The 13,438-nt window shown below is 40.5% G+C and overlaps 2 protein-coding genes across 3 annotated transcripts in view; one reads left to right on the plus strand and one right to left on the minus strand.

Moving 5' to 3' along the window:
* LOC309835493 (uncharacterized protein) overlaps positions 1-13,438 on the plus strand; it is a 126,009-nt gene that overhangs the window by 74,101 nt on the left and 38,470 nt on the right. The window lies entirely within an intron of this gene.
* Positions 788-3,947, minus strand: LOC309835550 (UDP-N-acetylglucosamine--peptide N-acetylglucosaminyltransferase 110 kDa subunit-like; the record flags this gene model as incomplete). Its single annotated transcript, XM_082675108.1, has 1 exon — positions 788-3,947. The coding sequence occupies one exon, from the start codon at positions 3,945-3,947 to the stop codon at positions 804-806; it is 3,144 nt and encodes a 1,047-aa protein (XP_082531234.1). The 3' UTR covers positions 788-803.

A 13,438-nucleotide genomic window follows, 5' to 3' on the forward strand; every position in this document is an offset into this window, starting at 1 on the left:
ACTCCTAAGAATCTTCATTTGGCACCAGATGATGCGGTTAAGAGAAACACTCTGGGAGGTTTTGAATCAGACTTGGTTTTTTGTTAGCCAAGTTACAGGAGAATTTTTAAAGTGGGGGGAAGGGAAGAAGGAAACGGACCAGGAGAAGAATTGAAGCCATCATCTATAAACCAACAAAGCACTGATACTTCCGAACATTATGTCAGACACTAAAATGACTGATATAGGCTCAAGTGGTTTACAAAACCTATAAAAAGACTACACCAGCGAAGTCCCCAATTATCTGTAGAGTTCAGAAACTAAAACAAGGAATATTTTAGCTTAAAAGCTTATCTCAAGAGAATCATACACACTTCACATGAATAAAAATACCTGAAACCAAACATTTTTAAAAGCTCCAATACCCAAAATATAAAGAAAAATATTAATTCAGAAGACTCAATCAATCCATGATAATCACAAAACGGCTGGGCAATCTCTATCTCCCTTCCACACTAACCATCCATCCCATGGAAGACCAAGGGAGATCAGACCTTCCAGACTTACCTTCCAGACCTTCCAGACACCTGGCTGCTGCAAAATTCTATGGAGACTCCTTGTGGAACAGCAGTTTCCCATCTCTTGTGTCTCTCCCTATCGTGATCATGATCATGCAGGAAGCAAGTCTGGCTGTGCTATTTCTTATCATTGTCTGTCACCCATCTGCAGCATGGTATTGTACAGATAAGGAAAAAGTAGTTCCCTTTCCCCCAGAAGGTTGAGGCTCAGGTACAGGGTAATTCTCCTGTGCACACAGTCATTATTTAGGCCGACTCAGTGACTTCAACAGGCTTAATCATGTGATCAGGTTTGTTGCCAGCTGCGTAATGCTCCCACATCTGTAGATAGAGCCGCTCTAGGTCCATTGTGTATTGTTTGGTGTTGAACAGAGGGCTAGATGTTCTCTGCTTCCAGACTTTGCCACGAATTTTCTTCAGGTATTCTAGATCAGTTCCCAGTTTCACAGCTATGTCTTCATATTCTTGTCTATTTTGAGCAATAAGCTCAAGACAGCCTAAACAAGTGAGCTGGGAAGCTGCAACTCGGGAAGCAAGAGTCTCTCCTGGCATAGTCACCACGGGTGTCCCTGACCAAAGGACATCCATCCCTGTGGTGTGTCCATTACAGAGTGGAGTGTCCAAGCAGACATCAGCCAGCTGGCCTCTCCGAACATGTTCCTCTTTAGGAGCAACAGGTGAAAAAATGATACGCTTCTGGGGAAGGCCCATATTTTGTGCATACTGTTGAATATTAGGTTCTCCTACTGCTGGAAAACGCAACAGCCACAGTACGCTATTGGGAACACGCTTCAGAATATTTGCCCACATCTGCAAAGTAGATGGGTCAATTTTATATAACTGATTGAAGTTACAGTACACAATGGCATCTTCCGGTAACCCGTACTGAGAACGGGTGGTTACAATAATGGTACGGGGAACCTCCTCTCCAGTGGCAGCCTTAATGTTGATCTGGGTAGTTGCCAGTCCATTGCTAAGACTGAATCCATTAATTGTTATCTGAATTTGTCCTCTGTTAATCATTTCAATAACTGCCTCTGCAATAGTATTCATAGGAATGACAGGCATATTAAGAGCCGTATTACTGCTGTCTGCGTTGTCTCCTCCATCAGGACATTTCATCTTGACAATCTGCACATCTGGGAGACTATCAAGAAATGCTTTGAGGTCGATGCCATTCAGCACAATCCGATTGTCATAAATGTGCCCATTGGACTTAAAATCAATGACTGCCTTCTTCTTCAGGTGAGGGAACATATTGGCATGATCACCAATAAAGAAAGTATGGGGCATATAAGCCAGTTTCTCAGAATACTGCTCAGCAACTTCAGCAGGTGAAGTTTCCTGATCAGTGATGATATAATCCATGAAAAGCACGCCACTGGTCCCAGGGTAGCCCAGCCACATTGCCTGAATAGGAGCTGGCCTGAGAGCAAAGAGTTCATTTCGAGCACCCCTGGTATAACCATTCATATTTACAAGGATGTGTATACCATCTTGATGGATGTGATCAGCTGCTTTCCCATTGCATGGAATCTGAGAAAGATCAATGAAATGATGGGCTTCTGCCATCACCTTCGCTCGGAAGTTTGTGCCATCATCTGGGCTCAGGGCATAACAGAATACCTCAAATTTATCAGGATTGTGCATGCCTGGAATAGACTGCATAAGATGAGAAGTAGGATGATTCCCAAAGTCAGAACTCACGTATCCTACACGCAGTCGACCATCACTGAGCTTCAAGTCTTTTGGATGTTCGTACGGTGGTTTATGAAGGACACTGATCTCATCCAAGCAGAGGTTCCCATGGCTCTCAGCCATGAGAACCTTCCTGAAGCCATGAGAAAGAGGATAGAGCATACTATGATGAGGCTGCACAGAAGGCAACCTATTCTTCTCCAGCTGGTCAGCCACAATGCTGACCAATTTCTTCATTCGCTCATCATAGTCTGTCCAATCACAGACAATCTGCAGGCAATGAGCCAAATCACAATAAGCGTCAGGAAAATCAGGTTCAAGCTTCAGAGCAGTGCGATAAGAAGCAATTGCTTCTGGAATATTCCCTGAATACTTGTGAATGGAAGCCACATTGCTGTGGGCATCCGCAAGTGCAGGGTTAATCTGAATGGCACGAGTATAACACTGCAAGGCTCCCTGAACATCCTGCATCTCCTTTAGAGTGTCTCCCATGTTACAGTAGGCGTCAGCAAAGGTAGGACTGATTCGAACAGCCTCCTTATAATGCATCAGAGCTTCCTGCAGTTTTCCCTGCTGCTGCAATACACTTGCTAAATTTGAATGGGCAACAGCAAACTCTGGGAAGACTTCTAATGCTTTACAATACAAGCGAACTGCCTCTTCAAAGTTTCCCTGGTCTCCTTTGATATTGGCTAGGTTATTCAGAGAGTCTGCATGGGTGGGACACAGCCGCAGAGCTGTATTATAACACTCTTCTGCTTCGGCAACACTGCCCTTCTCTTCCAGAGCGTTGGCTAGGTTGCAGTAAGCATCAGGGAAATGTGGTTGCAATTCAATAGCTCGCCTGTAGGTGTCTACTGCCAGATCCATCAGGCCTTGCTCATAGTATACACAAGCCAGGTTGGCATGTACCACTGCATGATTTGGGCTCAAGCTTAGGGCACAAAGGTAAGCTGCCACAGCTCTGTCAAAAATCCGTGCCTCTTTCAAGACATTTCCTAAATTGATATAAGCATCCAGAAAATTGGGGTCAAGCGTGACAGCCTTTTCAAAGTGATGAATTGCAAGCCAAATCTCCCCTTGTGCATTGAAAACACAGCCAAGATTACTCCAAGCTACTGCAAAGTTCGGTTGCGTCTCCATTGCTTTCAAATAACATGCCTTGGCTCCTTCCAAGTGACCCAGGGCTTTGAGCAGGTTCCCCAGGTCACTGCAAACACAGTACAAATCAGGATTGCACTGAAGAGCAGAGACGTAAGCTTGTACTGCCCCTTCCATGTCGCCTGCTGCTACCAAAGCGGCTGCCAGGTTAATATAACCATCGATGAAATCTGGTTTGAGATGCAATGCATGCCGGTAATGCTCAATCGCTTCCTGCAACTGCCCTCTTTCCTTGTACACATTCCCCAAATTCGAATAGGCTTCTGCCAGAAGAGGGTTCTGTTTAATTGCCAGAGTACTAAAGTGGGCAGATCTGTCCAGCCTTCGACACTGGAAGTGTAGAGATGAAAGTAATAAAAGTACTCCAGTATTGTCTGGCTCTTGTCTCCACAGCTGCATGCAGTGTCTCTCAGCTGCCTCAAAATCTCCTGCCTGATACTCTCGATGTGCCAACTCAGCTAACCCTTGGAAGGAAAGCATACGTTTCGTTGGTTCTGTGCTGTCGGCCACGTTGCCCACAGAAGACGCCATCTGGAGCTTCTGGAGAGAGTGAGAAAAGGGGGTAATTGAGTCCCGCTGCTGCCACTACTGGCAAGAATGTTTCTAGAGGTAGCAAATACGAGGAGAGCAGCCATACCACTGCTTTGGCAGGCTTAAGCGGCGGCAACGGTTACACGCACTGAAACTTAGGAACTCTGGTTGGCCATCTACCTCTCACGCTCTTGAAATCTTAATTCTTAACCCTGCCCTCTTCCACCATTTTTCTCCTAATCAGGGAATAAAAATTACCTATACACTTGCCTTAGAAGAAATCAAAAGTCAGTAGTCCAAACACTTTTTAAAATTTTGTTTTCTGTCCAGTTGGGAAGGAAATACATGATTGACTTTACTTCATCATTCATATAGTCAATGTGGAAAACATTAGGGCCGTGAATTTCAATACAGTAAGATCAGAAAATTTTAAATTGGCCTTCCCAAACCACTAATAAGTAACCAATGTTGTATATAATGCTAAAATCTTAGAGACCGAGTTTGATATTTTAAAAGTTCTGAAAGGATTAGCTAATTTCTCCTCATCATACTTCTCATGCCTCAAACCTGAGTCTTACTTTTTTTAAATTAAATTTATTTATCTTTATTTATTTATTTTTATTTTGGCTGCGTTGGGTCTTCAATGCTGCGTGCAGCCTTTCTCTAGTAGCGGCGAGCGGGGGCTACTCTTTGTTGCGGTGCCCGGGCTTCTCATCGCAGCAGCTTCTATTGTTGTTCCACAACTCTATGGGTTCCTTTTTAGGCCCTATGAAGAACCCTAGAAATTAGTTCATGGAATTATAAGTTTTTGCAAAATTGTCAAAAGTGAGATATTTTAACTTCCATCAGGTAAGACCAGCGTCTCTTTCTTTGCCAATTTTCCTTCTATCATATTCCGCTATGTTGGATCATATTGGAATGGCCACAGGCTTTTTTGAAATCTGGCTAAGGAGATTTTCTTTTTTCTGTGGTACGCGGGCCTCTCACTGTTGTGGCCTCTCCCGTTGTGGAGCACAGGCTCTGGACGCACAGGCTCAGCGGCCATGGCTCACGGGCCTAGCCGCTCCGCGGCATGTGGGAGCTTCCCGGACCGGGACACGAACCTGTGTCCCCTGCGTCGGCAGGTGGACTCTCAACCACTGCGCCACCAGGGAAGCCCTAAGGAGATGTTTTAAGTGAGGCTATTATGTGATTTTCAGACACCGCCATATGTAATTGACTATATACTATCCCATTACAGGAATAACTTCCAGTACTCATACTGACTACTCTACTGACTTAACTAGCACAAGACACAGAAGCATAAGGACAAACACCACCTTACAATATAGCCATGTCTTGCACTTCACAGCTCTCAAAGCATGTGCGTTTGAAGAAGAAAAAAAGAACTGAAAAGTACAAAACCAGAAGCTATTCTGTGGAAAATTATTTCAATCATCAGGCATGTGAAAGATAAGTCAAAGATTCAGTTCTCATCAATGCTTAGTCAAAACGGAAATTTTCTTCTGTCAAGAATATACTCCAGGGGCTTCCCTGATGGCGCAGTGGTTAAGAAGCCACCTGCCAATGCAGGGGACAAGGGTTCGAGCCCTGGTCTGGGAAGATCCCACATGCCACGGAGCAACTAAGCCGGTGTGCCACAACTACGGAACCTGCGCTCTAGAGCCCGTGAGCCACGACTACTGAGCCTGCGAGCCACAACTACTGAAGCCTGCGTGCCTAGCGCCCATGCTCTGCAACAAGAGAAGCCACCGCAATGAGAAGCCTGTGCACCGCAACAAAGAGTAGCCCCCACTCCCTGCAAGTAGAGAAAGCCTGCGCACAGCAACGAAGACCCAACACAGCCAAAAATAAATAAATAAATAAATAAATAAATAAATAAATGAATGAATGAATGAATATACTCCATCAACAACGTGTGTAATGGAATGGTGTGAATGAGTATTTTATCAGAATCCCTGTAATGCACAAACCTATAGCAGTACTGAAATCAGTAATGCATTTATAATAGTAAATACTTATGACGAAGTAATCCATAGAGGTTTTCTCAAAGTTAACAATGAAAATTAATGTGACATTATCAATAATAAATTGTGAAGCTGAAATAAACTTTTCTAAACTATTAATAACTAGAAGCAAATTCTAATCAACCATGTTACAAGAAATCTATGTCTAAAAACTACAAAGTTTATTTCTTAAAATTTTACTTCGAAAATACATAAACTGTCATATGAGGAGGCAGTTAAAGAATATATAGCTAAAAGAGTGGGGGAAAAGTTTTATAGAGACACATCTGGCAGTAGTTAATTTTTAAATGTCATTTTCCTAGATTTTGTGACACCTATAGTATTGATATTTGAAAGCATTTAAAAAATTGTAATTTGAAGATTTGCTACTTCCAGGTAGAATAAAATATTTTGAAGCAAAACAACGTTTCCACTGAGAAAAACAAAAAAAGCCAAATAAAATAGCCAGCATTCAATCAAAAAGTTCCAGACAAACCAAGGGATAGAATCATATGACTAAAATTCTAAGAAAAGAACAGATAATACAAAAATATTTATATAAGATATTGTGTATCTTTATCAGGAAAAGTCTTTATCAAGAAAAGACTTTAAAATCATCAGAATTAATATTATATTTTATTTATTTGTATATTATATTTATATATGGATATTTATATATTTATATAAAGAACTTAAAGATAAAGCCCTAGTTAAGGCAGTGACAATAGCAGTAGCAGTGGGAGTGAAAAGAAATGGTTAGATTCAAGCATATTTTGTCAGGAAAAGTCCAAGATCAAATGTCTGACTGCATACATGGGATGGATAGACGGAGTGGGAAAAATCAAAGTTAACTATAGAGGTTCTAGTGAAGATGGGGTTGCCGTCACCCAACCCAAGGGGTTGCGATCATCCCCAAGGTCTAGGAGACTCAAAGGGAAGGTCATGGTCAGAGGCAAAGTTAATTGGTGGGAAAATAAGACTCCCAGTCTCTCCATCTCCTTATACCAGTTTTTTTTTAAACATCTTTATTGGAGTATAATTGCTTTACAATGGTGTGTTAGTTTCTGCTTTATAACAAAGTAAATCAGTTATACATATGTCCCCATGTCTCCTCCCCCTTGCATCTCCCTCCCTCCCACCCTCCCTATCCCACCCCTCTAGGTGGTCACAAAGCACCGAGCGCATCTCCCTGTGCTATGCGGAAGCTTCCCACTAGCTATCTATTCCTTATACCAGTTTTGTTTTTCTGCTCATATACGTGGCAGCATTTCATTCAAGGGGAAAGTCATTGATCTGACTGGTCAAATTAAACAACATAGTTCAAGGCACATTTACAGTGGTTAGTTCCTCCACAATTTAGAAAGTCACATTCACAATTTCCCTCTTCCTACGCCGCAGAACACATTGGCCATTCCTCCAAAGTTGCCACTCCACAGAGTGGACCAGAGATGACGTGAGCCCAGAACTGAGAGCTTGGCATGAGATGGTGTCAGCCCCACGTAGAGCTCTGGCGTAAGTTATAACCCAACCCAGCTCTACAGAGAGCTCTGCATGGAATCCTGGGAGTAAACTCAGCCATAATAATGGGATTCTGTTTTTCATTTGCTTTTCTTCCTTGCTTAACTTTCCCTGGCCACTCTGACAAACAAACTTTCAGGCATTCCTGGGCCACTCATAAACTTTATTCCATTTAATCTCATCCAGATTCCCAAGAAAATTACTAACTATATGGAGGGAAATTTGGAACATGGTGAGTTTTAGATGCCTGAAATATACAGGTCATCGAATCCAGTTAAGTAGCAAATTATCTGGATCTCAAATATGCCAGTAGAATAGCAGACTATCTGGATCTCAAATATGCCAGTAGAATAGCAGACTAAGCTCAATTTAATGTACTCTTACTGGAGACACACGTAAATTCTGGGTCAATTTTGAAAATGTTAAAAGCACATAGCTGAGATTAAAAGAAAGAAAGGAACACGTGCATGTTTCAGAAAGTAACAGAGAAATTAAATCCAGAGAAAGAAGAGCGGACTGATGTCTGTGGGTTCCGTTCCTTAGTATAGGCCTTATGTAAATAGGGGCTGGAGCTAGAAATCTAACATTACCTTGAGGCCAGGAATTTAGACTCAGGATGGAACAATATTGAGAAGTTGGTACAGATATCCTACAGAAATTTCATGAGGAACTGCTTAGTCCATTAAGAGGACCAAGGGAGGTGGTGAGGAAGACTGATATCTCTTGAAAACCTTCAGGTACAGAAAACATCAACACCTCTGAAAAGTAGGCCTGTCCTTCCCTGCGTTGTGATGGCCAGGTTGTCACTAACCTGTAAGGCCCTGTATGAATCAGAAACTGCAAGGAGAGTAATTCAAAGAAAAACAGATGCAGGATGGGTGTGGCAATAAATCCTAGGACCCTATCAGAAACAAAATTAAAACCACTCTAAAGGGAAATTTTAACAAACCAGAGCAGATAGTATCCTAACCAGAATAGAATAATAATTCTGAGGAAGTTACTTTAGTTATTTAAGTAATATTCAATGCATTTCCATGGCCAGGCCCTTTTGAAGAACTCTAAAACATATACAAACAATTCATTTACATCTTCTATATCCCACCATCCAGAGCAAAATTCACTTAAGTACTGTACTGGTGGAAATTGGGCAGCACTATGGAGACAAAAAAAAGGTGTTTACCATCAAGAAACGTCAAGGTAAGAAAGATAATGTCTAATTTTTAATTATCCTGTGGTTTATTGAAATCTTTTGGAAACCCAAAATAGAGAAAACCTAGCAGGCAATGAAGACTTAAATATTTAGAGATTTATCAACTCATCTATAAAAGCTTTATTAATCTCTTCTTTTAATACCATTGCTGAGAGGTATAAATGTGTCCAGTGATAGGGCTGAAGAAGCCTGAGAGAATTTCAATTGTTTACTATTCTTGGTCAGCTATTAAGACCTTTCAGGAGCATCTTGATTTTCATGGCATCATCCAACAAAAAGCAGGATATTTTACAGAAAGTCCTGATCCACTTTTTGGCTTGCTTTTGTGTTTATGTTTTTGGTTTTCTCACATTGGGCGGTACATTAGGCTACCTATTGCATACTCCCTCATTCATGCATGCATTCATTCAAACAATATTTACTGAGTTGAGATATTTAATTAACACCCAATAAATGATGTTTAGATGAATGAATGCGCTTTTTATCAAAGTAAGTGTAAGTACTGAGAAAAATTACAGAATGTATGATCCCAGCCCCACAAAAGCCTATAATTGTGTTGAGGATATAACATATGCTGGTGAAATAACTAATATATCATATTGGACAGTCTCTAAGTTCAAAAATGAGTTTTTATAAATAATCAGAGTCTAAGGAGGACAAAGAAGGGACAGTTCATTATGGGTTGAATCTATCAATAAATGTACATTTCAGATGAGATTTGAGATTGACCTTAAAGAAAGAAGAGGACTTAGATATACGAACAGAGAACAAAAAAGGCATGGTGATAGCATGTGCATAGATAGTGTGGCCAATATTTATGTTCTTCATTAAAGACAGTCAGAGATAACCCAAATGTAACTGTTCCCATGGGTCTATTCTCAGTATCCAAACAAAACAGCAAATCCTATCTTAGTAAAACTAATGAAAAACACAGTCTTTAACAAAGACATTGTGCAGGAAAGGGGGAGAGAAAGGCTTGCATCCCACACCACACAACAAAACTTATTTATTTGTTTCATTTTCTCCCTCTGAAAATTTCCTCTCCCTCTCTCTGTACGTCTCTCTTCTCCCACATCTGGCCACACTCTACCAGCCACCTTTCCAGATCTTTCCAGAACTCTCCATCCTAGTTTCATTATGCCACAAGTTAAACATCTCACAGGTCTCCAGGACGCATCCTCATCACTTATTCCACAAAGACAAACAAAGGACACTTCTCAGGATCACGTTTCTTGGAAGGAAGAGGTCACGAGGAGTGATTATAAATAATATAAGGTGGAGAGCACTGACTTAAAATACCATTTTTCCTCTTAGAATGTGAATACAGGGAACTTTGGGAAACTAGAAAATCTAGAAAGGATTCATTGATAATTATTTATTTTCAATGAATAAAATAAAATGTAATAATACGGCTAAACTCTGACAGATTAACTTTTTCAAAAGTTGCTTTCACACACCTTCACTATTGGGATGTTTGATAAACACATCTTTCTTCTTTCTTTGCAGATACTGGCACCAAACTTTCAAACAATAAGAACCTTCCCATAAGTCCCTTGCCAGGCAAGATTAAGGTATAACAATCCAAACAGATTTTTGAAGAAGATAACTGGTTGAAAGCACAGGAAAAGAGCTGGGTTTCTCTTTTTCAACAGTCACATAATGAGTAATGTGGGAATTGGTTTACAAAGTCTCTCTCCATGAGGGGCTAAGGTTAAGATTAGAACTTCTGAGGCCAGAAGAGCAAAATAACTACAACAACACACATATTTTCAAGAGCTGCCCTTTGGATGTGAGGGATTGATTTTTCCCACGCTTTTTTCAGCAGCCCACCTGGTGTCTTTAGTAAATGACATAAGAGAATACAGTGTGGCCAAGAAGGCTTAGATTTCCTTAGCCCCAAGTCAGATATTCTCAAGTGACTGTCCACTCAAATTAAAAAGAGAGATTTACAAGAGGAAACTGGATACAACTGAGTGTACTTTTATTTCAACCCTTTACCTGAATGTTTTGTTTTGTTTTCAGTTCTCCACTAAGTTGCCTACATTAATATATTTTTAAGAACATTTCCTTAAGTTGAAGTATTCATTCAGTATATTCATTTACTATAATTGAGAAAAGCCAAATGACTTAGGCAAATTCATTTCTATATTGCCACAGCAGTGTATTGTGAACTAAATGACACACCTGGCAGTTCTTTACTCAGATACTAACTCAATTAGAAGGCAGAACAAGGATACCTACCCATTCAGGGAAGGAAAGGTCACTTAGCCTCTGTAGCTGTCTTAGGTCTCTTATCATCACAGTAACAAATTGAAGACTAAAAACCATACGATCATCTCAATAGATGCAGAAAAAGCTTTTGAAAAAATTCAATATCCATTCATGGTAAAAACTCTCCAGAAAGTGGGCACAGAGGGAACATACCTCAACATAATAAAGGCCATATATGACAAGCCCATAGCTAACATACTCAATGGTGAAAAGCTGAAAGCATTTCCCCTAAGATCAGGAACAAGACAAGGATGCCCACTCTCACCACTTTTATTGAACAGAGTTTTGGAAGTCCTAGCCACAGCAATCAGACAAGAAAAAATAAATAAATAAAAGGACTCCAAAATGGAAAGGAAAAAGTAAAACTGTCACTGTCTGCAGATGGCATGATACATAGAAAATCTGAAAGACACCATCAAAAAACTATTCGAGCTCAAACATGAACTTGGTAAATTTGCAGGATACAATAGATTTCTATATATAAATTTTGTATTTCTATACACTCACAGTGAACTATCAGAAAGAGAAATTAAGGAAACAATCCCATTTACAATCGCATAAAAAAAGAATAAAATACATAAGAATAAACCTGCCTAAGGAGGTAAAAGACCTGTACCCAGGAAACTATATGACACTCATAAAAGAAATGAAAGATGACACAAACAGCTGGAAAGATATACCATGGTCACGGATTGGAAGAATTAATATTGTTAAAATGACCATCATACCCAAGGAAATCTACGCATTCAATGCAGTCTCTATCAACATATCAAGGGCATTTTCCACAGACCTAGAACAAATAATTTTAAAGTTTGTATGGAAACACAAAAGATCCTGAATAGCTAAAACAGTCTTGAGAAAGAAGAACACAACTGGAGGAATCATGCTCCCTGGCTTCAGACTGTGCTACAAACCTACAGTAATCAAAACAGTATGGTACCGGCACAAAAACATCCATCACTGGAACAGAATAGAGAGCCCAGAAAGAAACCCATGCACTTATGGTCAATGAATCTATGACAAAGGAGGCAAGAATATGCAATGGAGAAAAGTCTGGACTTCCTTAGGGATGGTTTCATCAATTAATTTGTTTTCTTAAATGGACCATACTTTTCCATGTCTTTGTATACCTTGTGAGTTTTCTGGTTGAACATCTGGTTTTCAAATATTATAATGTGGTGTCTATGGAAATCAGAGTCTCCCACTTTCCCAGGGTTTTCTGGGCTTTGGATTGTTGAAGGCTGTAGTAGTCTGTTTGTTTAGGGACCTTTCCAAACTAGTTTTGCAATGACTGTACTCCCCTTATCGTATGTACGCACTGAAGTCTCTGTTCCTTTAGTTCATGTTTAGCTAATGTTTTGACAGAGATGTCCTTGAATTCCTGCACCTAAGACAAACAAAAACAAATATACACAAGCACATCCACATGCACACTCAAAACCACACACCTCTCCCCATTGTGCAGATTGCTGGATCACTCCTTCAACATTTAGCTGACCTGCACTGAGTTCAGGGCTCAGCCCATGGTAAAAGCTTAGAGACTCCTCTGGTGTTTTCAGAACATGCATCTTATCTTGAGTATGCATGTGGCTTTCTTAATTTCTCTGGACACATGTGTACTTTTTGTATGTTCTAAGTTCCCAAAGAATCTCCCCCAACTTTTGCTCCTGCATCTTATGTGGTCTATTGTATTTCAATGCACAGTCTTCTGCCCCAGCCATCTGTGCTTTGTCAGTTCACCTTGCACTTTTTTTGAGCAATGACCGCTGCTTTTCCAGACTGTGTTCCAGGTTAGCTAAGACAGAGATAAGCATCTTGTGTCAGTCCTTCAGGTAGCTCCCAGACAGGTTAGAACAGATACACATAATAATCCAAGAGTATGGGCTCTTCTGCTCCCTCCTGAAGCAGGATTGAGGGTCCCATACTACGAATGGTCTGCTGCTACTTTAAGACTATCACTGCATTAAGACCCCACCACTTTAAGACCATCACTACACTAAGAGTAGATGGGGCAAGGGCAAGTAAAAATGCCACAAAGCTTTCCTGCCATTTTCAAATTGCCTCTTCCCTGGTTCAGTATGTGTTTGCTTGCTGTAAATCTTTGCCTGATTTCAGGACTAAGAGAAACTCAAGGAACGCCACAACAAGAAACAATATAATCAAACTCTCAGATGCCAAAAGACAGAGAAAGAATCTTTACTCCCAAAGGAGAAAGAAAAAACAAATTTGTTACAAAGCAGGGATCCTCAAAAAGATTCATAGCTAATTTCCTATCTGAAACCACGGAAGCAAGAGGCCAGACATATTTAAAGTGCTGAAAGAAAAAAACTGTCCACCAAGAATTCTATATTTGGCCAAACTGGTTTCAAAACTTAGGGAGAAATTAACACATTCCCCGATGAACAAAGGCTGAGGGCGTTTGTTTTACAACTTCCTAACACTGCCCTATGACAAATGCTAAATTGAACCTTCAGGTTGAAATGAAA

This window comes from Grampus griseus (assembly GCF_964374135.1).
Source record: "Grampus griseus genome assembly, chromosome: 17".
In the NCBI taxonomy this organism is placed as follows: domain Eukaryota; kingdom Metazoa; phylum Chordata; class Mammalia; order Artiodactyla; family Delphinidae; genus Grampus; species Grampus griseus.